This window comes from Choloepus didactylus, chromosome 5, assembly GCF_015220235.1.
Source record: "Choloepus didactylus isolate mChoDid1 chromosome 5, mChoDid1.pri, whole genome shotgun sequence".
Lineage (NCBI taxonomy): Eukaryota > Metazoa > Chordata > Mammalia > Pilosa > Megalonychidae > Choloepus > Choloepus didactylus.
The window spans coordinates 116,354,771-116,382,088 of NC_051311.1; the positions used below are offsets into that span (position 1 = coordinate 116,354,771).

At 36.3% G+C, this 27,318-nt stretch overlaps 1 protein-coding gene across 3 annotated transcripts in view; it reads left to right on the plus strand.

Moving 5' to 3' along the window:
* Positions 1-3,823: 3,823 nt before the first annotated feature.
* Positions 3,824-27,318, plus strand: part of GLCCI1 (glucocorticoid induced 1) — a 118,514-nt gene continuing 95,019 nt past the window's right edge. For 2 of the 3 annotated variants that reach the window (XM_037836768.1, XM_037836769.1), the window contains exon 1: positions 3,826-4,373. In XM_037836768.1, coding sequence (XP_037692696.1) covers positions 3,932-4,373 — 442 coding nt within the window. In that variant the 5' untranslated portion in view covers positions 3,826-3,931. Of the gene's footprint in view, positions 4,374-27,318 lie in introns of all 3 variants that reach the window. The other variant, XM_037836770.1, reaches the window with a different exon arrangement.

A 27,318-nucleotide genomic window follows, 5' to 3' on the forward strand; every position in this document is an offset into this window, starting at 1 on the left:
GGCTTGCAGTTTTAAAGCAAGTGTCCAGAGACTCTCACTGAGATAGTGACAACTGAGAAAGATCTGATGGAAATGAGGGAACAAGCAACATGGATATCTGGGGCAAGGACCTTACAGGCAAAGGGAACAGCTAGTGCCAAGGGGCACGTAGGCTCTCATAAGCAGTAAGGAGTTTTATTTTCCCCATCTGCCGGGAATAAAAATGCAGGCAAGGCTTTTTTGTTGTTGCTGCTATTAAGAATCATCTATGCAAGAGTTTAATCAGCTTAAGATGAACATCAGTGCAGATCTGTTTAGTGTTCTCTCTCAGCCATGACCTCATTGCTAATACTGACAGCCTGGGCTGCCTCTTAGATTTGGATGGGTCTTGGATGCACAGCCTGACAAACCTGGGTGGAACTAGAAGAGGAAGGTTTTCATCTCTGGAATATAAGCCCCTTCTTTGGTAGCTCTGTCCTGAGGATTCTTTATCTGATCATCTCTCCACAAGAGGCTGCATACTAATCACATGTAGCCAATGATTCCAAGTTTTAACTTAACCTAAATTATAGTCCATTACCATATTTGAACCAAGAAGTACACACTATAGTGTTCCATCTCAGATTAGCTAACGGTGGATTCATGTCCGACAGATGGCCAAGGTATGAGGCTACCGAGAACAATGGAATTTTCCATGTGGCCAAACTGTGCTTTCAATTTTATCTTCTCCTAGTAAGAACAACATAGTAAAGTGGTCATTACTAACATTAAGTCTCTTATAGAATTTTCAGAGACAGTTACACTTATTTTCAACAAATAGGCAAAAATCTGCCCTGGGCCTGTCAATTCCATAGATAGTATAGAGCATAAGAATGCTATTCTAGTCCAGCAATCCACAATTCCTTCTAGAGGGTTTCCAATTTACTGAGAATATTTTCTGAAGCTTATACATAACTTTGGATCTCCGTTTCCATTCTCAATAAGAATAAAATATATTAATAACTCAACAAATGGGGACATGTGAAAGTAGGCACTGGGTTTAGTTTAGTTTAGCCCACCTGAATTGTTCAAAGACTGAATTCCTTAAACATGAATAACAGTAGTTATTCCATGAGATAAAGGTTTGAGAGATGACTAAGATTTCTTTAGGAAAGAGAAGGTAATTGAGCTTCCAAATAGGTCATGATGACTTATCAGTAGCTGAAAATAGTATTTCAAGATCATACTGAATCTCTGTGTGGTTCATTTAGATTTTCTTTAGATGCCTTGATTTAAGTTGGCTCTGATAGATTTGAACACATAATGCCCCAAAATAGTGGCCAGGTATTGTGTCTTGTTTTAGATCCAAATAAAATATTGATCATTGTGACTGTGGCTTGGTTTAAATTTAGAATTATTGTAATCTAATGTGTTGTAGTTGTTACATAGTTATATTTAGGAGTGGTCAGAGATGACATTTCTATAATGAATCCATGCTGTCATCAAATCAACAATGTAGAAATTTACCAGCATTTTTTAAAAAGCGCTACAAATTTTAGTCTGTCAAGACTAAAACATTCTTTAGTCTTCCTCTTCTGAAAAGTCACCAGAGAGAAACCATTTATCATTCTTTTTACTCATGAAAGAATGCAATTTCCTAATTAATGAGGAATTATTGATTTTTATATGAAAAAGTAACACAAGTCAGATGAATTATACCAAATTTGAAAGAGTAAGGTTTTTGCCCTATTTATAATTAAAGTATATGTTTTTCTGGAAAGCAAAATAATAGTGGGCTGTTTTCATTTGTAAAATTTCTTTTGAACTAATGAGAACTTCTCTCAGAGATGAATTTTGTGGACTGTTGTAAACATTCTACGGATCATGTACTCCAAGGCATTAAGCTGTGAGGCACAAGAGCAGAGGGCTTACTCATAGACTCTTGAGCCAGAGTGCCTGGGTTACATTCCTAGCTCTCCACTTATTAGCTCAGTGATCTTGGACAAGACATTTGGCCACTTTGTGCCTCAGCTGAGAACACAGTGAGACTAATAATAGCATTTACCTTAAGCATTGCTGTAAGGACTGAATGGGTTAACACATATAATGTTCTTAGAACAGTGGCTGGCACATGGTGACTAATAAATGTTAGCTGTTATTCTAGTGTGAGATTAAGTGAGGAACCATTTCCAGTTGTAATGGAATGAAGTACTGAATGCAATTTTTCTATTTCTGTTGGATATCATCAAGTTTTTACAGAACTAAGTATGCTTTTTGATCTGAGGGCACAGGGAAGCAGAGAGGGGTGTCTCTTCTGAGTGAAACTGATCTCTGCATATACTCCCTGAAATCACAGGAAGCTTGTCAGGATGGACAGACACCAGGAGTAGAGCAATCTGGGGTCCCACTTGTCTCTTTTTTTTAACCTCCTGGAAGCTAATGGAAGGTATTTGATTTAGACTGTTAAATAAAGTATTTCTGCTTAAGGTTTAAAGCCTTAGTTTTAAAAAACTTGGGTATTTAATAGTCATCTGAAATCCTTGTATCTTTTCAGATTCATTACAGAATAAAAACAGAATTTACCACAGTGGATTGTTACATCAAGCCTGGTATTTATTCCTCCCAAGAGGCCATCTGCGTCCGGGGGGAGCCAAATGGACACCCTCCATTAATATACCTAATGATGGCGTAATGATGTAAAATTCCTAGTTGACCCTCCTTAGAAGAGTTGCCGCCAGGGAGCATAAGATTTGATTATCTCTTTTCGATGCATAACTACAAATGTTAGGGTGGGCTATACAATTATATAAAAGGCCCTTTGTTCAATCCAGATGCCAGACACTGCTCCTGACTACTTTATTAATTATATTAAGCACCGTAAATTCTTTTGATCAGTCCGCTAGCCACGAAAACTCAGACAACTAAGATTAGAAGGGAAGGGATACCTACTTCTGGTTTTAACTCTAAATCATCCTACCGGAACAGGTGCTCTTGCAAAGTAAAGTTTCCCTTAACCTAGGGAGGTGGAACACTTGCAACCTGCTTGCCGAGGCGTGCGCGTGTCTGTGGGGCGGGGCACGCGCAGGACACACATGGACCCTCTTTCCCAGGGCTGTCCAATCAAAGTCTCGCTCTCACCTCAAAGGCTGTCACTCTTACGCCGCTCCCTGGGCGCATAGCCCCCTCCTCACGCTTTCCCCTATGCCCCGCCCCAAAGATAGAATACACCACTTTAATTGGCGGGAGCTACTCTCACTCCTATCTAGAACCAATCACTTGGGTTCTGGTGGAGAGCAGCGGACTCAATGGGAATCCTCGATGCGGCAGCTGGGAGGCGCAGGGGAGGCGGTGCCGGGGGCGGGGCGCGGGCGTGTATGTTGGGGGGGGTGGGCATTAGTTGCTATTCCGAGTGAGGAGCGGGTAGAGACTGTGGTGTTTGCTGTGGCTCCGTGGAGCTACAGGCACCTCGAGGCCCTTCTCCTTAACCTGGTCCCCAGAAGCAGGGATCCCGGCCCTCCGAGCCGTTGCCGGGTCTTCCTCTTGTAGAGCTTCACGGGGGCCGAGGAGGCTGCGAGCGGCCCCGGGGCTGCGGGATCTTGGCTGTTGCCCCACTCCCCCAGTCAGCGCGATGCTCGGGGCGGCTGCGGCGGCGGCTCCAGAGTCCTCGCGGCCCCGGCCGTGAACGACACGGCCAAGCTCGGCGGGGCGGTTGGGGCCTTTGGACGTTTGTTTTCGCAGTTTTCCCCTCCTCCCCCTTTCCCTCCCCCAACACCGCTCACAGAGGCGGCGGGGGTGCGCGCTGGGAAGGGGGAGCTGAGAGACTCCTCCCCCTCCCCTATACCCCCGCCCCTCCCCCTTACACACTCGCACGCACCATCGCGCCGGCTCCCACACGCTCGCGCGCCTCCCGCTGCGCGCCTCCCGCTCCGCGCGTCTGTGTCGGCCGGCGGCGTCCGGGGCCCGCGGAGGCACAATGTCCACTGCCTCTTCCTCCTCCAGTTCCTCTCAGACCTCTCATCCCCCGCCGCAGAGGATGCGGCGCAGCGCCGCGGGCTCCCCGCCTGCCCTCGCTGCCGCCGGGAGCGGGAACGGTGCGGGCGGCGGCGGCGTGGGCTGCGTCCCGGCTGGGGGAGCCGGCCGGCTGCTGCAGCCCATCCGCGCCACGGTGCCCTACCAGCTCCTGCGGGGCAGCCAGCACAGTCCCACGCGCCCGCCCGCCGCCGCCGCTTCGCTGGGCAGCCTCCCGGGGCCCGGTGCGGCCCGCGGCCCCAGCCCGCCCAGCCCGACGCCGCAGCCGGCCGCGCTCCCGGCCGAGCAGGCGCCGCGGGCCAAGGGCCGCCCGAGACGGTCCCCCGAGAGCCGCCGGAGGAGCAGCTCACCTGAGAGACGGAGCCCCGGCTCGCCTGTGTGCAGAGGTAGCGAGCCCAACCCTCCCGTCCTCCCGGGCTGCGTCTCCCCGGCGGTGCCCTCCGTGGAAACTTCAGCCTCTCCGGGCTTCTCTTTGCTAGTGCATTATCGAAGGTGTGAAAGCGGCTTTGGGAATCTCACCCCCCTGCGGTTGCTGCGGGGCTTGGTTGAGCGAACTGAAAAGCAACTTTTATTTGACCCTCCTGCCGCTCCTCAGATTTTCTATCTCACATCACTCGCCTGCATCGAAAGGTTATTCAGTTTAATAGCTGACTAGCTCTCTCGCGTGTTTGCTGTTTGTAGCAGGGGAAGGAGGAGCCGGGCGAAACACTTAAAAACACACGCACACAACTCTGCAGCTGCCGATAAGGTGGTGGTTGTAATCTCTGCAGACTCTTTGTGCTTTCCTACAAGTTCCTACCGAGCCTGTAACTAACTATCGGGATAAATGTTATCTTTTTTGGTGGGGGTGGTGGTGGTAGTTATTAACTAAGAATCTGCTCTAGTGTGGAAGGGACAATTCTCAATGTGCAATTGAAGGGTGTAGGGTTTTGTTTTTGTTTTTGTTTTTGTTTTCCCTGCCCAGTCTCCTTCTGTTCTCTACTTTATATAGTCATATGCATCAGAGCAGTACTATACTGGAAACAGTTTATGCCCAACTCAAGGTTTTTATGGTAAATTTCCAAAGGTTCATTTTAAAGTACACTTAACTGTTAAAGAATCTCAGGTTTCTTTTTTGTTAGGTGTCAAAGGTAATGGTGAGCTGGTGGATACTGTGGGCTTGTAATGTTTTCGGTTTTGTTTTGTTTTGTTTATGTCTAGGGACACAGTGCATGATCTAGTGAAGTCCTAGGGGAGAAAAGAAACATTAGGCAAAACAGGGACTTAAAGCTCGTAAGGAGAGTGGAGTAGCTAATATTATTAGACACCAGCCTAGAGCTACAGATGCTGCTGCTGCACTGTGGAGGGAGCAGATCCTACTGAGTGGGGGAAAAAAAAATTCTCTTCCTGGAAGAGAAACACTTTCGAACACTGTGCAATGTTTATGTGGTATGTGGAATTTTTTTAATGGAGTTTTCTTGATGAAGCTCTTAGAGTTGGAGAAAGTGATTGCCTGTTAGGATAGATTGCAGTTTTGACGTTTTGTTTTACTATTTCAGACCTGTAATTAGCATGTTGCTAAGGTACTTGTTTTCAGACCACTTGATGGTGTACCAGAGTAGGATGTAAGTGCAGTGGGATGCGTACATGAGCACCAAGAAATACGTCCTGTAATCTGTATGCACCAAGAAGAATTTGCTCCCCCACTCCTCCCCTAGGTCAGGCCAGCTGCTGCAGAAACTGACATCTTCCAGCAAATCCTGAATGAATGAATGAATGAAAACAACGTGATCGCCCTAATAATGACCACAACGGAACACACATCTTTGGCTGTATTTTATAGAAGAGGCCACCATTTTCTAACAGATTAATGCCATATGCAACTCTCTCCCACATTTTCTAGAGCTGTATGAAATGAGAGGTAGCAAAACAAAAAGAAGGCAGCAGTTTCATAAATTTCTGGTGATTTTGCTTGAACAGTACATATGTTGAGTTTGAGGATTTTCTTTTAGGGGCTAATATAAGCATTGCAGATTGTGGACAGAGGTTTTGTGGACCGAGTAAGAGTAGTTTCAGCAATTGCTGCAACAATAATGGCCATCTAGTAGTAGTACCTCCTCCCTCTTTGTTGATAAACACGTCTTACAACAGATCATAGTACAACTTGTTTTTAAAACTTTCATTGCTTAGAGATTACATTCTCTACCATTAAATAGCTTTAATGAAATTTGTAATCAGGCTTAAACTCTCTTTGTTGTGGTGTGGTACATCTAAGTTTAATGCAATTTTAATGTAATCATGATGAAAACACTCTTCTGAGTCTGGTTGTGCAGCAGACAGATTTACATCATCGGAGAGCTTGTATTGAGAATGGAAGGGCTTTCTCTGCTAGAGATGTTTTTCTGTGTTTGTAACACCAGGTGATTTTGTCAGTTTCTTACATTAGGGTGATTTTGAATATAAGCTCTTGGATCCCCAGTTGCCTGATTATATTACCCCATCCTACTTCTCCCCCTTGTTCCCCCATACCCAAATTAAAACTGTACAACTAATCTATTCTGTCTCTTTAGCCATTAAAATCCATAGGACATGGAACAGTCAATTTAATTTTTCAAATTATTATCTACTTAGTATCTTTTGAATTCTGCAAGGTTCTGACTTCAGTGGATTTTAGCCTCCACAGGTCAAGGCTCCTGCCGCTGCCCTCTGTCGCCGCCGCTGCTGCTGTTGCTGCTGCTGCTGCAGACACTGACATCACTATACTGCATGAATGAAAAACAACAGCGTGCTCCATTTCTTCCTCTGCTCTCCACCTCCTTCATTTTCTGCACACTCTAGAATGTGTGTGTGTATGTGTGTGTGTGTGTGTGTGTGTGTTCAGGATGGTGGTGTTTTACTGCATTTGAAACTCTATTTAAAAAATGTTAAATTAAGTAGATGATGGCTCTAGGGGTGTGTGTTTAATATAGCGGCATATTGTTTACAAAAATCTTCCAGTACTATGGCCACTAGAGGTGACATAACTGAGCATTCAGTATTTTGTGCATTTTATCTGGAGTGGTGGGTATGGAAGAAAATACAGAAGCTTTAAACAATTTTCTTTGTAATTGTTTTCCCAAGAAATTATGAAACAGCATAATTTGTAAATATGTTAGATGATTACGATTTCCCTCTTAAAATATTCTTACTATGCATATTTATGAGGTTATGGCTAGAGTAATAGAGAATTGATACTCAAATTATCTCATAAGGCTGAAGAAAAGCTGAATTCTGTAGATAGGCGCAATCGATTTTATTATCACCATGATATTAATTTATAAAACCCAGCAAAAATATAGCAATTTATTTTTGTAGTACGGCTTTAGATAATTAAAATGTGGAGAATCATAAGTCTCCAAGCACCTTACTCTGTTTAGAGAACATGGAGTTTTACAAGTTGAAATGGTTTTGTGTATGCTCATGGATCATCTTTTTATTTGTATTTTTAACCATCTTTTGGAATTTTTAAAACTTAAAGCTTTGCTATTTATATTCATTTCTGTACTTCTGTTAGCAAAATGTCACCCTCCCCCATGTTTGATTCTGAAGGGTCTTGAAGTGGTGAATGACAAGCAGCTGAATGCATCCTCAGGCTCCCTGTGATGTGTTTGTACTAGATTTAAAATCATAAAGTATTATGCAAATAGTTATTTTTTTGTAATGGTAATGCATAAAGTCTACCTTTGGGATAAATAGGACAACTCAGATGAGAATACGACAGTATGTTAGTGTAAGAATTAATGATCTTTAAATTAAAATCGTTAGTAACAACCAAAAGAAAATATAATAAGTTGCTTCTTTCAGAAGACTCATAGAGAAAAACCTATGGATTTGAAAACAAAACAAATACAGTTTTACTGTGCAAAATATAGTAGGTAGCAAATGCAAATCCTCATGTGAGTGTGTGTGTGTATGTTTGGTGAAGTTAAGCTTTAGGATGAATTGTAAGTGCTAAAAGATGTAAAAGTGGTTGTATTAGTGTACTCTAGATGGAGAATACTGCTTATTTTTATGTGTACCAAATCTAGTAACAAAACATAGAAGAGCTTGTGATTTATGTAGCTCTTGCTATGGGAAATAACATGTGTTGGGTCCTGACTTAACGTATCAAATTTATTTAAGCCTAATACTGTTTAACAGATTGCTAACTCTAGAGTGAAATTTGATTAGAATTTTTCATGAGTATCTTCAGAGACACATTGTTTTGTGCATAAAGAAGTTATGATTCTATTTGAAAAGAAAATACAAAGCCAGCTAGCATATAATGTTGAATGACTGCAGGCAGTGTGTGTGTGTTTTAATCAATTCATATCTTTTCATTAATTTAAATTTCCTTTTTTGAGACAGTTTTATGGTTGTGCTCAGTTTGCTTAATGCAAAAATGTTAATGTTTTTTTTCTTTTTAAGGATAATCAAATATTCTCTCCCTATAAAGTTAATTCTCAGGCTGATATTGTTAGAAATTAAGGTCTTCTCCTCCCACCTTTTGAAGTTAATTTTGTTAGAATCCTTAAGAAGAACTTGTTTCAAGCTTTCCTATACTGCAGTGAAAATAAAATATGTTAAAGCTTCAGCTTTTTTAAAAGTTACAAGCTCCAAATACTTATTTTTTAATAAAAGTTTTCAGCCTTTGCAAACTGTACTAAATAGCAACACTTTCATTATTTATGTATCTATTTTCCCCCACCGTTTATCTCAGGGTGCATAAAATTTCTAGATAACGAATAAATAACAAAATAGAAAAGTGAATTTATAAGTTATTTAATCTAAATTACTGTCTTATATTTAAAGATATGTTCTTCTCAAGTAAAGATTACTCTAAGCATATTGAATATTGGATACCTAAGGTATATAAAAGCATCTTGGTCAGTTTTTAACTGTATGTGAAGTTTTATATGTGTATGTTGAACTGAAAATCATTTCAGTAATTACCCAATACTTTTTAATAGAAGGACGTTTCATTCACTGTCCTGTACTTTTATGTGAGGACTTAATGCAAATTAGGATTTATACTTTGGGAAATGTTGAAGGGGAATGACATCTGTGACTTTTATTTTATTTGGGATAATGCAAACTAAGTATGAATAAGAAAACAAAGCAGTAACTGAGCACTACAGCAATAAATAACAATGGAAATAAATGGCAGTGTTCAACGGATGGCTAAGAGGAAAGAGTTTTCCTTAAGTTTGAAATTTTAAGCATTTCTTAAAAGCCCATTTTATAGAAACTTTCACTTACAGCTAATGATCTACCAAAGATTATATACTAATGATTTTGTTATTTTTAATTTTAGTTTGGTCCTTTCTCCAGAGCTGAAAATTCCCAGACACTGCCAGGATAGGCTCTTCTATAGGACCTGTCCTTGGTCTATGCCTGGCGTTATCTTTTGTCTTCAATATATAATTTCATTCCCTTCTTAAATGTCAAAGAAACCAAATTTGCAACCCTCTTTCTGTGTGATAGATACACTGTTTAATTATTTTAACAAGAGGTTGAGCTTTTATCTAACTGGTGATGGTCTTTAACTGGGTTTTCTGAAAGTAAGCAGAAGAGAGAACATTCCTCATCTATTCATTAGGAAGCCTAGGGAACTGGTACAAGTGCCAGAAGCCACCTCTCTTCCCTTCTTCCCCTCTTCCCCTTATCTGGACTCCTGTAAGGCACCATGACTCCAGTCATCCAGTTGATTCCAGAAAAATAAGATTGTGTTTACTCAGAAAAACAAATTTGAATGGATTAGCAGTAATTCTGGAAAAAAAAATCTAAGTGTTTTACTTACATTATGACCAAATTTTGGAAAAATACTTTTCCTGGTTTTCATTTTAGTTGGAACAAACATGACAGATACCTTTAAGGAGTGCTGTTTACTTCAAGTGAATGATATTGAGGCAAATACTAGGAGGAGGCAAGTTCATGAATACCTCAGTGACGTCCCCTATATTACGCTGAAATCTCTAATTGTTGTAGGGTTGGAAGGAAGAAAACATATATTTGAGTACTTACTATATGCCTGGCAATGTATACATTCATTCAGCAAGTAAGTGGATTTGGAATGTAAATCTTTTGATTCCAGATCCAGTGTTCATTCCACAAGACTATCCAGTTGCTTGCAACTCAAAAAGGGCTGTGATTTGGTGATCAGCCCTGATTTCTGAGCTTAAGGAATGACTGAGAACAGGTTTTCTGTTGTTTCCTATGCTGTGTGGGGATATGCTCTGACATTTTTAGAATATCTAAAAATGTGAGCCCTAAGATGGTGAATGTAACATATATGAATGAATTGGCCTATCCATTATTTCTTGCAAAAAAAGAATATGTGTGTGTGAAATCTTTGTCCCTGAGGGCACAGGAATATGAGCTTGTGTCTGGCCCTCCTTACATCTAAAATCTGTGTTGTCCTTGAATCACATTTTAGAGGAGGGAAATGCTTTTATCCCCTTTGCTCCCTTTGTTAATGTTAAAATTTACTTACATATGGTGGTAAAGTAATTAATGCTTCAGGAACCATAAAGCAGAGACTGGTCTCAAGTGATTGTCCCAGCAACCTGCTCTATGTTGATTCAGTCCTCCCAAGAGCCAACAGTTCTCTCTGCATTTTGGGGTTTGGACTCTCTATGTGTACCTTAATGATGGCTCAAAAATAAGGATGAATTAAAGAAAATAGTGAAACCCATTATTGTGTGCCCAGGTCAGTGTTCAAAATTGTCTGCCAAATTAATAGAACAGGTAAGAAATCCACTAAATATCTGAATGTGTTTTATAACAAAAAAAAAAAACTGATACAGCTTGCTGCCTAGTATTACCAAAGATTAAATACTTGTCAACGACTGACTAATAGCACTTTATTTATCTGGTATGGCCACAGGGAGAATTTTTGTCAGTAATCTGTGGATTATTCTAACTTCTGCATTACTAAAAAATTAACTTTTTGATGAAATATTTTATTTAATTTTAATTATTTTCTTAAGCAGATTATACACTATATAAATGAACTCTTTGTGGCTTAATTAGCTTTATTAATACTTATCATGATACCTAATATGATTACTGTAGATGGTATTGAAATAAGATTGAAGGAGTATTGGCTAATAACTAGAGCTGCCCTATAACTGTTTCTATAAATTTGGTTTTGGGATTATTTGCCTTTTCTCTGAAAAAGGCAGAATGAAGCATATGTGGCAACATTATTCCTTGATAGAAAAACCTGGCTTTTTTCTCTAGTATTAATTATAAAATCAAAGGTCAAAGTAATTATTTTCTAAACAGTTCCATAAATGTGTCTTAGAGACAAAAAGGTATAATGGAAAATATTACATTTGGAGTCAAGAGACTTGCATTCTATTTACAGTCTTAACATTTGGCTTATAATAAGTCACTAACTCTGCATCTTATTTTTTCTATATAAATTGAGGGAGTTGGGATTTTTAAGATTTTGGTTGGGTAGGGAAAAGATTCTTCTATTGAAAAGAAATGTTTACCTATTAGACAAGATGATTCTCTTTTTTTTCTAAATTCTTTGCAGTTTATTGGGTATTCTTTTTCGGAGGGAGAAGGGGGAGAAGATTTTTTTTTATAGAGAATTTGTAAGTTTATAGAAAAATCATGCAAAAAATACAGAATTCCCATATAGCCTCCTTCACACATGCAGTTTTTCCTATTATAAACACTTTGTGTTAGTGTGGTACCTTTGTTACAATTGATGAAAGAATATTATAATTGTACTGTTAACTATAGTCCATGGTTTACATTAGGGTTCATGGTTTGTGTTGTACAGTCCTATAGGTTTGTGTTTTTTTGGAATTTTTATTCTAGTTACATATATCCACCTAAAATTTCCCCTTTTAACCTCATTCAAATATACAATCCAGTGCCGATAACTGCATTCACAGTGTTGTGCTACCGTCACCACCATCCATTACCAAAACTTTTCCATTATCCCATACAGAAATGCATACCAGTTCAGCATTGACTCCTCATTCCCTACCCCAACCCGGGTGCCTGATAACCTGTATTCTAGTTCTGACACTGAATTTTCTTATTCTAATTATTTCATATCAGTGAGTTCATACAATATGTATCCTTTTGTATCTGGCTTATTCCATTCAACACGATGTCTTCAAGGTTTATCCATTTTATCACGTGTATAAGAACTTCATTCCTTTTTAAGGCTGAATAATATTCCATTATGTGTATAGACTATGTTTTGTTTATCTGTTCTTTTGTCAAGCACCGATCTTCGCTATAACCCAGTGTAGGCCACTATTAACATCCTTTTTATATAGTTGAGGAAATGAGGTCTTGAGAAGTTAAATAATTTGCCGAAGGTCACACTACATGCACAAGGGGCCCAGGGTGCTCCTATAACCTCTAAACTGTCAACTTCAAGTTAACTGGAACCCAGTTAGTTATGGGGCAGGAAAGCCTGCTCAGTGGGTTTTCCCACTGTTTATACAGGTAAGTCATAGAAAGGCTAAAAATAGACTTGGTGATTGGGTGAAGAGAAAGCTAAATGGAACTGGACTCTAGGGTCCATAGAACTTAAAATAGCTATAAGTATTCCCAGTGATTCAGGCCCCAGGTAGGCATATAAGAATGTCATAAGCACTTTGAAACCTTACTATGCTATTAGTGGGCCTTCCCCTTAGTTCTTAAAGGATATATGGCATTGTTAAGACAACTCAGATATAATTTTTTAAAAACTGCCTTCCACAAAGAAATCTCAAGATCTTTGTTGAAAAAGGTCTTTCATGTTTTCATATTTGAAAATGTAACCTTTAAAAAATCTACCCATTTATGATAAAGTATTGTAAGACTATATTCAACCCTAACATTATGATTCTTTTACCATTCTTTGATATTTTAGTAGTGTTCAAAATGGTATCTTTTTGTGTTTCACTGTCATGGGAAAACAAGGTACTGCTTTCTTAATTTGTACCCGCTGGTCTTCCCCTTTTCTGCATTTGCTGATAGGATGTAGAAAAGAAATTTCAATCTCCCTTTTAGTAATTTCCTCTAAGCTCCCCTTAATAGTCAATGTGGAACATGATTCCTTTCATAAGTAACACTGGAAATTGTATTTTAATTACGATATTGAAAGTCTAATATAGAGTCTATGTGATAGATAAAGTTTATCATGACTTTTTTTCTGTAATTATATTTACTGTTTTAGTTAAACACATCAGGCTATAAGTTGAATTAGTGAAGTAATGTTGGTATTTTAGAAGATAATACAAGCTAGTGGTATCCAGTTGCTCAGGATTGTATCAGGTCTAGCCGTATAAAAACTTTGCTATTCTCACGTAAACCTGCAAATTCTTCCATGAAGGCACAGAAAGATCATGGCAAAATATGTTTGTTTATATATTTTGCTGGTAATCTATAAATAAAATGTATTCATATCTTTGAAAGTTCTGTGACTATGGCATTTTCTTCTGAAGTATTTTTTGGAGTACTCTGAGGTATCACCCCTGAAAACAACCCACTCTTCTTTTTCTACTTAAAGACAGGTCATTTAAGCATCTACTGCTTACTAAGCAAGGGTTAGCAAACATTTCTAAATGCAGTTTCATTAGTATTGCAAAGTTGAGGATTTAGACTGTGCTCGAAAATTAGTTTTTTGAAAAAAATCCACAATATTCATTAGTATTTTTATCAGGTACCTTAAGAAAATGTATTTAAAATTGTATTTTTCAAGCCAAAGTAACCCACTATTAAAAAACAGCAATTTAGTCAATTGCATTTGCTCACTTTTTTTCTTTTTGAGTAACATATGGCCAAAGATTAGTGTAGCTTTAATGTATTTTCAGTGATGACTATTTATTCAAGAAATAATTTGTGTCAGATATTGTCCTAGTTATTGGCACTACAGTGGGGAAAAACTAATGGTTTTTCTCCCTCTTTCATGAAACAGATGTTTATTGAGCCCCTACTACATGTGAGAAATTGTGTTTGACCCTTACGAAATACGTATTCTAGGTGCAATTGGTGTGCTCTTATTTGTATTTCTCAACAAGGTTAATTCATTTAAAAGCTGTAAGAATTTGACCCACTCTTCTCTCTGAGCTTCGGGTATCATATATGAATTATGGTGTTCTTACGCTTATCTTTCTAAGTTAGGCTGAGCTTTTTGGTTTTCTCTTTTGAAGTTACCATTCTGTTTATATGTTTTTCTTTCATTAGAGGGAGATTAGAATAACCCTGTAGTATGGCTTCTATAACAGGTTTAATCTGTATTGCTGTCTGTACATATTATGGTCTTGTAGGTTTCTAGTTTGGCCTAGGATGATGTCTGACCTTTTTTTAATTGCCCTCTCCACACATCCTCTCAGAATTCTGTACTGTATTGTTGGATGTGGATATGTAGGAATAATGTTGTGTAGTAGTAGTACCTGGACAGTACTGCTCTTTAAAGCTGTTGAGGTGAGTAGGTCTTGTCTGATTAAGTGCCTGCTATTACTGAACTAGACCGGAGAATAAGCTTTTCATGTATTGTAAGTGCTAACCTTCAGTTGGTATCGTGGTCAAATGCACAATGGCATAGTATTTTTATAGTACTCAATTTAATATTCAGAATTTACCTATTTTCAATTTTTATCCATTTTTAGTTTTTACTTTACAGAATTACTAGCATTATAACCTTTAATGTTGCTATTCAGTTATGTTAGCTAATCTTTAGGACAGTTTCTCTATTTTACTTTATACTAAGCCATGTGGTCAAAAAATAACTTCTTTATACAAATATTCATATTTAATGGAATAAGTATTACACATAATCTTATGTTAAGCAAATAGATGTTAGGTGAATCATATTTTCTGGGCTGAATTTTTGTGTTTCATATGGAACACCGAAGAAAAGTTTATGGTCCCTGAATATAATCATATAATAAATCATCTAAAATTGCGTTACGTATAGGAAAAGTAATTAAATAAATTTTCATTAATATTTTTTTGGTTCATTTTGATCCGTAAATTAAGTGCCTTAAAATATAAGACAAAATAAATATATAGTTGAATTGCTGAATCTTTGATCATTTAACTCACTGTATTATAGTACATAATTAATGTGATCTAGAGACTTCAGTTTGGTTATGGTTTTTCATCTATCTTAGCTTGTCTTAGTGTTTCTGTAATTGTTTGATCAGGGTAATTTTGGTGTATGAGTGTGCTTCACCAAGTATCACCTGTGTCATTTTCAGCATTTCCAGCTTTCAGCATGGTGTCTAGCACTAAAAAGGCCCTGCAATAAATGTTTATTAAATCCTTACATGTGAGATTTCTGTCTAGCTATATATGTAGCTGGGTTTAAATCAGTAATCAGTAATTGTTAGAACAGGTAGTCCTATAAATATCTGACAGATTAAAATTAATAGATTGTAACTATGTTGCTCATGTTCTCAATGCTTAATGGTTTAGGTGGCTCTCATCTTCATTTAAGGCCTGTCATTCAGTGATGGTGGTTAAGCTTGGAAAAACACTGATTTAGACTTTCACATAGAATAGAAGGTGCTAAGAGTGCTTGCTGGTAGAGATAGGTAGGACAAAGATGATAAAGTTAGGGTAGTCCACATTTTGAATGATGGGAGATAAGCTTCCACAGAGTTGAGTTTCTAAGTTTAGATTTCTGTTCAGTGAATTTTGGTCTAGTGAGTCTCCATGGAATTAGCTTCTGAATCCACTATTAAGTTTAGAGAAACTTGAAACATCATGGCCAGATTTTGGTGGGCTTCTTCCATTACAAATTTAAATGTCTGTCTTAAAGTTTCTCCTAAAGACCATGCTTGTGCTAAGCTTCAACCAAGGAAAATGTAAATTGCATATTAATATTTGCATCATTATGATATAAAATTTTAAAGCTGTGAATCAGATTTTGCAGAGGTTATTTGCTTTACAGAAAGACTAACTTATATGCAAGTAAAATGATTCAATTTACCAAAATGTTATTTGCACAAACTTTTTAGGAAGTCAGTTGCACAAGGTTCATCTCAGGTTGAAAAAACATGTTACTGAATAGTGTAATTTCTCATTGCTACATAAAATGTTCTACTGACATTCAGCAGAATTAACTAATACCCTAAGAAGTTATAAATTAACATGAATAGATCTTTTCCATTCCCTTTCTAGTCTGAGTTTTAAAATTCTAATAAATTTGGCAAATTCATATGTACTATTGCTTTTATTTCTCTCATTTCTCTGTGAAAAGGTATACTTTTAAATTGGATAAATATTCCAAGTCCTTTCCTGGTATATTTTGTCCTTATAAAAAAAGAATCACTTCAGTTGTAAATTCCTAACATACTGTTCTGAACCAACTTCATGGAGAAAGCATTTATTGCAAACTTCATGAAAAACTCACAAAAACCTTCTACACTTCTCATTGTCAGGAGGACAAAGCAGTAAGTAATCACAATTAAAATAGAAATATGACAAGTGCTGTGGATTATGATTATGATTGTGATTATGAATTATATATTATAATCATAATTATATAATTAAATAATTATATATTATTTGATATAATAGTTAAATTATATATTCCAACAGAGTGATTTTAACTTAATTTGAAGTTTTAGTATATACTTAAGGACAACTGATTGACCAAGTAATCTGTTTATTCCTAAAGGTGTGTGTGTGTGTGTTTACATCCTTTTCTCAGCAATCACTGGATAATCACTAGATAATCATTTCTCCACAGAGAGGAAGTTCATGGTCATCTTTTTATAACACTTTAAGCAATTTTAAAATACCAAATGGTAGTCACCTAGGGGTTTTCCTCACCTCATATAAGATAAAACCAATAGACAGCCAATTAGATACAGTTCTGAATATCTTCCTTGTTGTGATTATGGGGAACTTTACTATTAATAGTGTTACAATTATATTTCCTTCCTGGAAGCATATTTTGAATGCTGATTTCTGGGTTAAATAATTTATTGGCTAGGTTTGAAAAACAAATTAATATAAATATAAATTCCCTTTTCTAAATCATCTAACATAGTTTAGAATGACAATTTTGTTAACAAACATATGATATTATTCTCTGCTGGGGTTGACATTCTGATTTTTGAGAGGAAGATTATGTTGGTTTTTAAATTCAAGTTGAAACAGACATTAGAGTTAGAGTGGGTTCTCTTATTGGTGGTACCTGTATATGGGAAATTAAAAGACATAATCCTTATATTCTGCAAGTTTACAAATCTAAATATTTTAAAATATAACTGTCTTTGGATGTTTTGTTCATACTTTTTTACCTTCTTGTTTGTCCTATTACCATCTGTATAAAAAATTTTAAAGTAAATTCAACCTATGTTTGACAGAATAGAATATATCATGCTCCCTTAGTATGCGAATTTCGTCTCCAGTTTGCATCTTGAAAAAAGTGTCGTAGTATATTTCTCTATGCTATCGAGAGAAGAAAGCTGTGATTTATTAACAAATTTTTGCTCCTTGTAATTGGAGGTTCTAATCAGATATGATTAGAAGACAGTTATCAAGATGAGAGTATGAGTAGATTGAGATTACACTCAGAAACTTGCTGTGGAAATGGAATTGAAAGGTTTCTTTTATTTGCTTATCAGCACTCTGGAATTCAGCCGTGGGTAAGAGGCATTGAGATCCAGAGCATCATTGAGTTGGGTTCTTCTCTCCTGCCAGTATAAGCCTTGACTTTTCCTCCTCCCATTTTTCCCATCCTACTTATCACCATATCTTGTCCCATCTCTTCAGAGTTATCTCCTAAATATAGCAGCTTATTTCCATCCACTCCATGTCTTGATTACTTGGATTGTTGTAAAGGCAGCTTCTTAAGTGGTTTCACCTGCCATTAGTCGCTCATCTTCAATTTAACCATTACTATGCTGTAAGCACAATTTTTCTTAAAAAAGAAAAAATCTGATTTTGATGGAAGGTTTCTGTTGGTTCCTTGATGAAGAAGGGTTAAAGTCCAAGATCCTTCCTTAGCTTGGCATCTAAGGCTCATCTCAGTAACCTTCACTATATACCTTGTATTTCTGCCAAACTGAACTCATTTTCTCTTGAAAATGTTATCCTTTTATGTATCTGCATTCTGAATACGTGTTCCAGATAGAAATACATATGCCTCCAATCAATACACATTTCTTTGCTTGAAAATGCCTCCTTGTTCTTTGGAAACCAGCTTTCAAATGTCTCTCTTCCCTGAGCACAAGAGTCCTAACTTTTCCTCGTGGAGACAGTTGTTATTTCTTCCAGGTATCCCGAATACTATTTTTACACCTTAACATTGTCAATTATATTGTGTATATTTATTTGTTAAGATACCTGCTTTCTTACCTAAGCTGTCATTTTCTTGAGGACAGATATTCTTGTCTATTTAGGATCTTACTCGCCACCAAATGTATTTCTCTACCTGAATGTTTTGATTTCACTTTATCACTTTGCCTGAAAGATTACTAATTAAAGATTCTTTTGAGTTGACAGTCATCTTAAAAAAAAATCTCTGAAAGGATATCCTTGAGACTTAACTACCTTCATGTGATTTATTTTAGTTATATTACTTTCTTTGTGATATTTAGCTCAGAACAGCTCTAGAAGAGTGTTTTCTTGAAGTCCAGAAGGGAATGATGGACATAAATTTTTTTTTTTTTTTTTTTTTTTTGAGAGAGAAAGTGTTAGTTCACAGAGACCTGATGACTTTGGAGGTATGAGAACACAGCCCCTCATTTCCATATGGTTCCCGATCCCAAAACTTAGAACTCGGGCTAGCACTGGAGTCTTTTTTGGCAGAAGTTTACAGTGATAAAAGAAAAACTTTTCATACAATTTAGGATCTCACAGCTTTATTGAGTGATTCACGAATCGGGCAACATCCTATTTAGAAAGTAGAAGGGAGCTCCACCAGGGCAGTGGAAAGAAGCTTATGTAGAGTGAATGTGGAGGCAAGTGAGGAAATGTTCTGACTGGCTGACTTTAAATTTTTATTTTACATAGGCAGGGTCTTACAAAGTGGGGAGCAGATGTAACTTGATTAGTATGGTATGTTTGTCCGTTCTGTTAAGTTGTCTCTACTGAACCAAAACTAGTTTTATCACCAGGTGTTACTTACCAGCAACCCTGTACATGTAATCTGTTTTCTTGAAGAACCCCTGTATGTCTGTTGGAATAATGGTTATGTCAAGCCCTTTTCGGAAATGGGTCTTCTCCCAGCAACGCTCAATGCAAGTGGCCATTTTATTTTATAACCACTTACAAAAATGTTTTTATGGTTAAGTGTAGTGTTAAAAGGATTCAGAAACTTGAACTTTGTTTTGATATTTTGTGTTAATGTTGATAAGCAAGAGGTTTTTATTACGTTTTTTACATCAAGTATATTGTTATTGATATATACTTATCAGTTTGAAAGTATAACCACCTTGATTTGATAAATCTTAAGGTTTCTAAGAACTTTCAGTAGATGATGAGATTCGTAACTCAAGAAAAATGATTCACAGTTCTTCAAATGTGCTAACCTATTCAAAGGGATCCCCTTGGGTTGTTAGGTATGTGTCCCAGCCTTTTTAGAAGTCTTTTTTTAGAAATGCCTTTGGAACTAGAACACATTATTCAGAATAGTCTAAATTTGGTTGAATCTCTCTTTTGGGGGTAGATATGATTTTTGAAAATAACCAAGATGTTAAAATTAAGAGCCTAATATTGAGAGTTAAGGTAAGTGATTTCAATTATCCTGTTTATGCTGACAAATTATGGTAATAATATAGTTATTTGGCTCAAATTATCTCCAACTGCAATTCAGACAAATGGAGTTAAGCTCTTCTACAGTAGATTTTTATATGTTCATCATAACCTCTTTTCTCCCTCTTGAGCTCATATTTAGGCTATATTTCATAATCTCCCTTGCAGTTAGGTAAGGCCAAACAATATATGACACTTCTAGCCTTTGTCAATAAAAAACTCTAGTTTGATCCTCCTCATTCTTTCTCTTCCCTCATTTGTCATTTGAATGCAGATGATCTAGCAGAGGATTCCAACCAAGGCCCTAGGGAAATGGTGGAACCATAAGGTGAAGGAAGCCTGGGTCCCTGAATGACTATGTGGAAGGCTATCTGTCAACCAGCGAGATTGATACTGTTTTTTTTTTATTGTGATAAGCCATTAATTTAAAAAAATTCTAGCTGCTTGCATTACCAACCTTAATAACCTTACTTGACCTCAATATTTAAAGAAAAGTGGAGGTACTCAATTTTTTATTCAAAATGTTTCACCTATTTCTAGGTATTGTTAACAGTTCAAGCTGTATCTAAAACTATATTCTGAGACTGGTTGACTCATTCCTTGGGTACATAGGTTGAACCAAACTTTTTCATTATTGGTGAAAGAAGTGTTTTTTCTTTGTTTTTAACTTTAGATGCTAAGGATAAACTCTGGAACTTTGTGATTTTGGTCCATTTGTATCTCCTGGGAAGTGCTGTTTTGACTGGAGTACAATTCAGTCAGTACTACAATAGACAACTCTGAGTTTACAATGGCCAGATGTGTGGCTATGCTAGAGAAAAAAAAACTGTGGTGTTATTCTAAAATATTTGATGGTACTTTTCCTCTGCACTTAGTTGTGCCACTACCATTTTCATTTTATTTTATTATTTTCATCTTAAGTTGCTCTCAGTTCTTGGCAACCTTTCCTGGCAACTTTCTATGTACAATATTTGTAGAATTGTTGAGGTAGAAGTTGTTCTGTGTATGCAAACACAGACATTTTTTTTTTTTTAACATCATGTTCTATTTTGCTCCATGGCCTCTTCAAAGGTGTCATTTATATAAAACATTTTCCTTCAGGATGTTTCCTGCAGCTTTTGGCCATTTCCAGCTTTAGTGAAGCATTCGATTTTGGATAAATTGCTGCTTTACAACTACATAGGTGATTCTTTGGTGTCAGTATTTATGAAAGTAAATGCTAGAGTAAACATTTGAGTTTCCTTATTTCTGAAACTTTGATTCTGTTGAGACTATTTATTCTGAGTTTTCTCTAGAGAAGTAGTTTGTTGTATATTTCCTAGTCAACAACATGTTCACCATTGCTTGATTGGGGGACACAAAATGGGAGAAAATGCAGCTTCTAGGCTAGATTTAATTTACTAGGTTCTTTTGCATTAAGCAAATTAAGGGTATCCAGACATTTCAGTACAAATTTCTCTTTATCGTTTACCTAGCACCAGTAGATTAGCATGACTAGCAGAGATATCTTATTGAGGTTAAGCAATTACTCTTTTCCAAAGCCTTTTGCCTTAATCTCTTCTACACTTAACCTGAGGGTTTAACTGTTCTCCCTATAATTATCCTTTTATAAACTAATCTGTAGTTACTATTACATAAGCAAAATATTCAGAGCTTAGACTTAAGTGCTTGGATCTTAATTTCATTTTTGAATTGTATGTTATTAAAATGTATTTGGAATTAGAATTCTATAGATTTTCAGTTTAGATTTTGTGAGGTGATATTGTCTAGGAGACTGTAGTACTTGCTGTGTCATATTTAAATCATTATTCCTTATTCACATGAGAGGTAAGAAGGCTGATAATTTTCCAAGGAATAGAGTCACTTTTTAGATTCTTCTTCAGAATCATAGGAACTGTAATCATTATACAGATTGTTAATGATGCCATTTTATGTGATGTAAGTTGATTGTTCTTTTTCAGTAGTGATAAGACCCTGGCGCATAATGTTAATAGTTACAGTCCTTTCTTGGACTTGAAAATAATAGGATCCCTTTGTTCTTTACTGACATGTCTAGTAGATTATGGGATGTTGTGGAAGGAAACTGATTGTTCCCTTTGTCCCTTACAAAGAGAGGCACTTTTAGATTTATCTAATGCAAGAAGGTGGTCCTCCTCAAGGCTCCTTTCCATTTTTTGTCCCCATAGTCCTCTCTTTAAGCCCTTCAGTCAATTGCCCTGCCATTTTCCATGGTAAATGCCACCCTTCCTCATAAAAGAAATTTCTGTCCCTTTCTCCCTTTCTGGGTCTTATTACAGACTTCCACAGGGTACACTTTTGAAACTCTACTATGTGATTGCCAACTCTGGAAGGAGAGAATGGACAAAAATCCTATAAATGGAGTGAATATGCATGTTTTAATTCCAGTTAGTTTCCCCTCAATGTGGGACATAAGATGATGTTTTTTTTAGTTACCTAGGAAGAAAGTATATCTTCTAAGGCTAGCATTAATTTTTCTCTTTGCCAACAAAATCTGAATATTGGAAGAATATCAGAATTCTAAAAATAAATATATATCCCTGGTTCTAGAGGAATTTAATAAATTTAGTTATTTATCAGATATTCTGGAAATTCATAGTCTTAAATTGAAATGTGCTGAGAGAAAAAAATATGATTTTTCTGATCATTCTCTTTCATTTATTGATGAAAGGCTTGCCTTTGTGATGGCAAGCATTCTTTTGCTCTCTTCTTTCAAATTTACTGCTTGAATGACTCATACCTCCTGAAAGTCCTTATGTTAATGGCTTTCCAAGGTTTTGGTTGCATGAAACTTATTTTCTGGTACATTTCTTAGAAAAGACTCGTATTCATAGTAGTCCTTGAATTCATGCTAGTTTATGTTAAGAACCCAGATGCAGTTTTTATCCATGGCTTTTATACTCAAAGGTCACTTTGGCTTTATTAGAATGTGTTTGGTGTAGGAGATCCTGGATCAGTATTTCCAGGTATGTACATGTTCTTTCAAAGTGTAATTTCAAGTTATCTTTTATTTTAGGAAAGCTTTCTTAAATTGGAATTTTTAGCATTTTTTTTTTCTGTTTTGTTGTTTTGGTTTTCTTCCTTGGGTACTCCTATTGTACATATGGTGGACCTTCTTTGCCTCCCTAATATGCCAATCATTTTCTTTTTCACTCTCTTCCTTCATTTCTTTATTTTAAAAATTGTTTTCTTTTACATTTTCTCTTTTTATGAGGGTATTATTCATTGTATTTATTCATTCTTGTTTTTCTTTAGTCTTCTTTCCTGTAATAATTTTTTATTATATTTCTAAATCTTTCCTGTTTTGGTCACGTTTTTCATGTTTTCCTTTTTGCCAAACACATAATTTCTGAGTTTTTTTCTAATTCTAAGGTTTGTTGATGATTCTATCCATAAAAATTTTTTTTTAGTTTATTTTGAAATATTTGGTTACAGTTTTCATCTTATATAGGCATGTCTTTCTGTCATGATTTCATTATTCCTAGGGATGTCATTTATTCCTTGTGCTCTTTTCTCCCTTATAATATAACTTTATGTGTGATTAGCCTGCTGTTCTCTTCTGTTGCTTATTTTTTAAGTGAAATGAATTTTATTGTACTTTTAGGAGGGAGGGATCAGGACAGATTTTCTAGTTTCATGGTTTGTGTTATTTCACTTCTTTTGTTTTTGTAAAATGATTAAAACAAAGAAAAAACTCATTTCTGCAACTTGCTTCCATGGCTCCCTTCCCCCACTTTCAACCTTATCTTTCCTTTGTTCCTGTTGTCCTTGATCTACCCAATTTGGATTTGACTCCCAATAATTTCTTCTCACTGTTGCACTGTGTCTTGGAAGCAGCTGTTTTTTGTTAGGTTGAGAGTAGTCATATTGCTCTAGAACCATCAAACTTTATTGCATTGGAGTCCCCTTGCGTGCAATTGCAAATTGGATCCTGCAAAAGCGCCTTCCAGTTTTGACTCCTGTTCTCAGACTGGCCTTTTACATTCATTTATATCCATTAATGATTTTGGTGCTTTGTTGTTGTCAAGACCAACAGAAGCCCAGGTGTGTTCCTTCTGTTCAGTGTCATACAGATGCTGATAAAACAGTGGTCTTGTAAGAATTCATGGTTGTCCCTACTCACTTATTTTAGGGGATTTTGTAGCATTATCATCTTTTAGATATTGTTGTTGGTCTTGGTTGTTATCAGGAAATTTAAAATCTGTTCTGCCACCATCTTTCCTACTGTTGGAATATTTTGACAAAACTCTTAACTAAGGAACTATCTTGACTATTGACTTATTGCTCTACCTAATGAAAAGAAACCACCATGCATATTAGAAATCTGCCAAATTGCTAAACTAAATAATAACACACAGGTCCTAGTGTTATGAAGTAAAACTGTTACCTGGACAAATATGGAGATAAATGTCTCTGTGTGTGTATTTCTGTGTATGTATATATATATATATATCAAAAAATTTTAGTAGTATCCTTTATTAGAGGGATGAGGGAGGGTCTTTTTTGTCTTTTTTGTCTATTTGTTTCATTCTTTTTCTTCATTTGATAAAAGTTGAAGTTCGTTAGAGGAAAAATGCCTTTTTTAAACATCACTCACTTGGGTAGATTATTCCCTATTTAGAATATGAAGGCATTTGACCAATAATATTGGCTGTCATACGTGATTAGGGTATAGCCTGTTCTCTACCTTTTTTTTTTTTTTAATTGGGAAATCCCAGTAAATCTGTCTCATTTAATAAAAACATTCCAAGCTCTATCAGTGCTCTAGCTGGAAGTGAAGTGCTTTGATACAAAATTTTGTGAAATATTCACTCTTTTGTTTAAGGACTATATGTGTTCCTTTCACTTATAATATGACTTTCTATTTTCGGCCATCTTATTTTAGTTGTTTTCAATGTTGCTAATATTCTCTATTTCTCTAAAATTTGAACTCATTTAGTCATAATGGATTTTAGATGTTTGGAATCTCTGTTAATAGAATCCATTAGAAAATTCATAAAGCTGATGAGTCCTTGTCTTCTAATTTCAGTTGTCAGAGTTCTTAAAGGACTGTCACTCTGCCATCAGAAAAAATAAACTTAAAAATCTTTAGTATGTCATCTGCCATGTATGTAATTTCTTTGTCGATGTATTCCAGATGTCAGAGTTCTACCTTAATTTGTTGTGTATTCTTCCAGTGATTGTCAGCAGGTTTCATGGCTGTCTTAGTGAATTTTTCTTTAAAACCCTGATACAAAAATATATTCCCTTGGAGTTTTTTGAAAACAGGCTGTAGCTCCCTCCCCATCCCCAGTGTCTTATCGTAACTTGTGTTTCGTTTAACACAGACTTAACTGGGTGAGCTGTAACCTAGAGACACATTACCCAAATGTCTGCCTAACTACATTTTTTTAAAAATTGTTTTTCTTGATGTCCTCATATTACAGAGCTATGTCAGGCCTCATTTGTCAGAAGCATGTTTGTTTCTCTTGTCACCTTCTTGATTGGTTCCTTTCCAGATTTCTGCAGGGCAGCCATATGGTCATTTCTGAATGTTTTCTAGATTGCTCTGTGGCAGGAATCCAGGTCTAGTGATTAGTGTTTCAGAATCTACTCACACTGAGAGGACTTACGTTGTACCCTTTGGTTTTGTTTCAGATAACATATTCAGACCTAGTGTCCTGTCTTTTATCTGAAGTTCATTTGAATTTGACAGTTAATTTATGTGGCCCACATGTTTGGCTAACTTTTCTTCTTTTTGTATGTTGAGGAGGAAGTCCCATAAGGCTATAGGTGAAGGTACCTAGAATATGCTGACTTTGGCAAACTAAGTCTAGTAATAATTCTATTAGATGAACAGTATTAATGTACATTAGATTGGGTTGAGAAGGTATACCAATCTCCTTTTCATATACTTTGTTACAAGTTATGTAGTTATTAAGTTTCTTTTGGAAATTTATTTTTAAAATAGTTATCTGTAAATGTGGGGCAAGGAGAAAATTACTCATGATTTTGGTGGTGATAATAAATTTAAAACTATACCTTTTAAGATTGTGGCTCTCATTACAGAAATACTGAAGTCAGCGTCTATTAACAAATTAGAGCCTTCGCAAATTTATATTTAACCCTAGTGAACCAATAGCAGGAAAATTCCGTGCCCATATTTATTTATGGCTATTCTTTTTTTAAATGCAATTTTATTGAGATATATTCACACACCATATAATCTATCCAAAGTGCAGAATTAATGGTTCATAGTATCATTGTTGTGTATTCATCACCACAATCAATTTTAGAACATTTTCGTTACTCCAAAATAAAGAAAAAAATAAAAATAAAAAGGAAGACCCAGGATATTTTCTTGGATGTGTGGTCAAACTTTCAACACCTCTAAATGGAGTAGATTATTGTCAGAAAAGGATTTTGGGGAGGACCTGCAAATTCTAAAGGATTTAGTCCCTGTCCTCCAGATATTGGTTCTTAAGCTTTTACTGGCATTAGAGTCACCTAAGGTGCTTATTGAAAAGTGAATACTTCTTGGTCCCACTCCCAGAGAGTCTCACATCATTGATGAGAGATTGGGCCCAGAAATCAGCATTTTAACAAATGTTCCATGCTTTGAGAAGTTGCTTTAGGGTTGTACCGATTTCCAAACTTGATGATGCATCTTAATTGGTCTGGTTTGATTTAAAAAATAGGTTGCTTCCTGGTTCTACCCTATACCAACTTAATCAGAATATAAGTGTGGCCAATAACTTGCATTTTTAACAAGCTCCCTGGTGATCTTTATATAGATCACCATATCACAGGATCTTACCCTTAGTTTCCATTTCTTAGTCCATCTGTGAACTGGGCTGAGCACCTTATGATCTTATATTTTAAGATCTCCCAAGGTCTAGTTTCTGGATGAAATATTAGAAAGCTATTTCTGTTACTTCTCAGACATGCCCACATGTTGACATTATAGTGGCTAAAAAGTATTGCCTATTTTCCTTAAATATTCTTCTATTCGATCCATTAGGTAATTTAAGACATATCCACACATACATACACATATACAGATATGTGTATATACTTATACTGATACACACATGTATGTTTGTATACATTATGAGACTTAGTGATTTTTCATTTTGAGCATTAACAGGTTAGCTTATAAATGTGATTATTTTTGCTGTATTGATTGTTAATGAGATAAAAAAAAGTTGTACACACTTCAGGAGCACAAATTCAAGCAAAATGACTTTATTTGTGTCCAGTTGATAGTTTTGGTTAGCATTGGTAATATAATATTTTCATGTAAAAAGCTACTTATTCATATGTCTTCTGTATGTAGAACAACTGGAAAATTTGGTATTAATACCTAGTAATTTTAAGCATCTTGCTGAACTATATGACTTTGCAAATTTGGGAAGAGTCTTTACAATTGCAATCAAAGATGGATTTTGAATAAAGATAATTCTTAATGGTGATATTATGGCAGCTAAGTTTCATGGAAGTTACAGTCCTTACACAATAGTTAAAGGAGTAATAGCTCCTTTTCAAAAGGTTTAAATAAACTGCTATTTAAATGCTTTCTTTAAGTTTAGATGTTCTTTACTTGTGTAACTG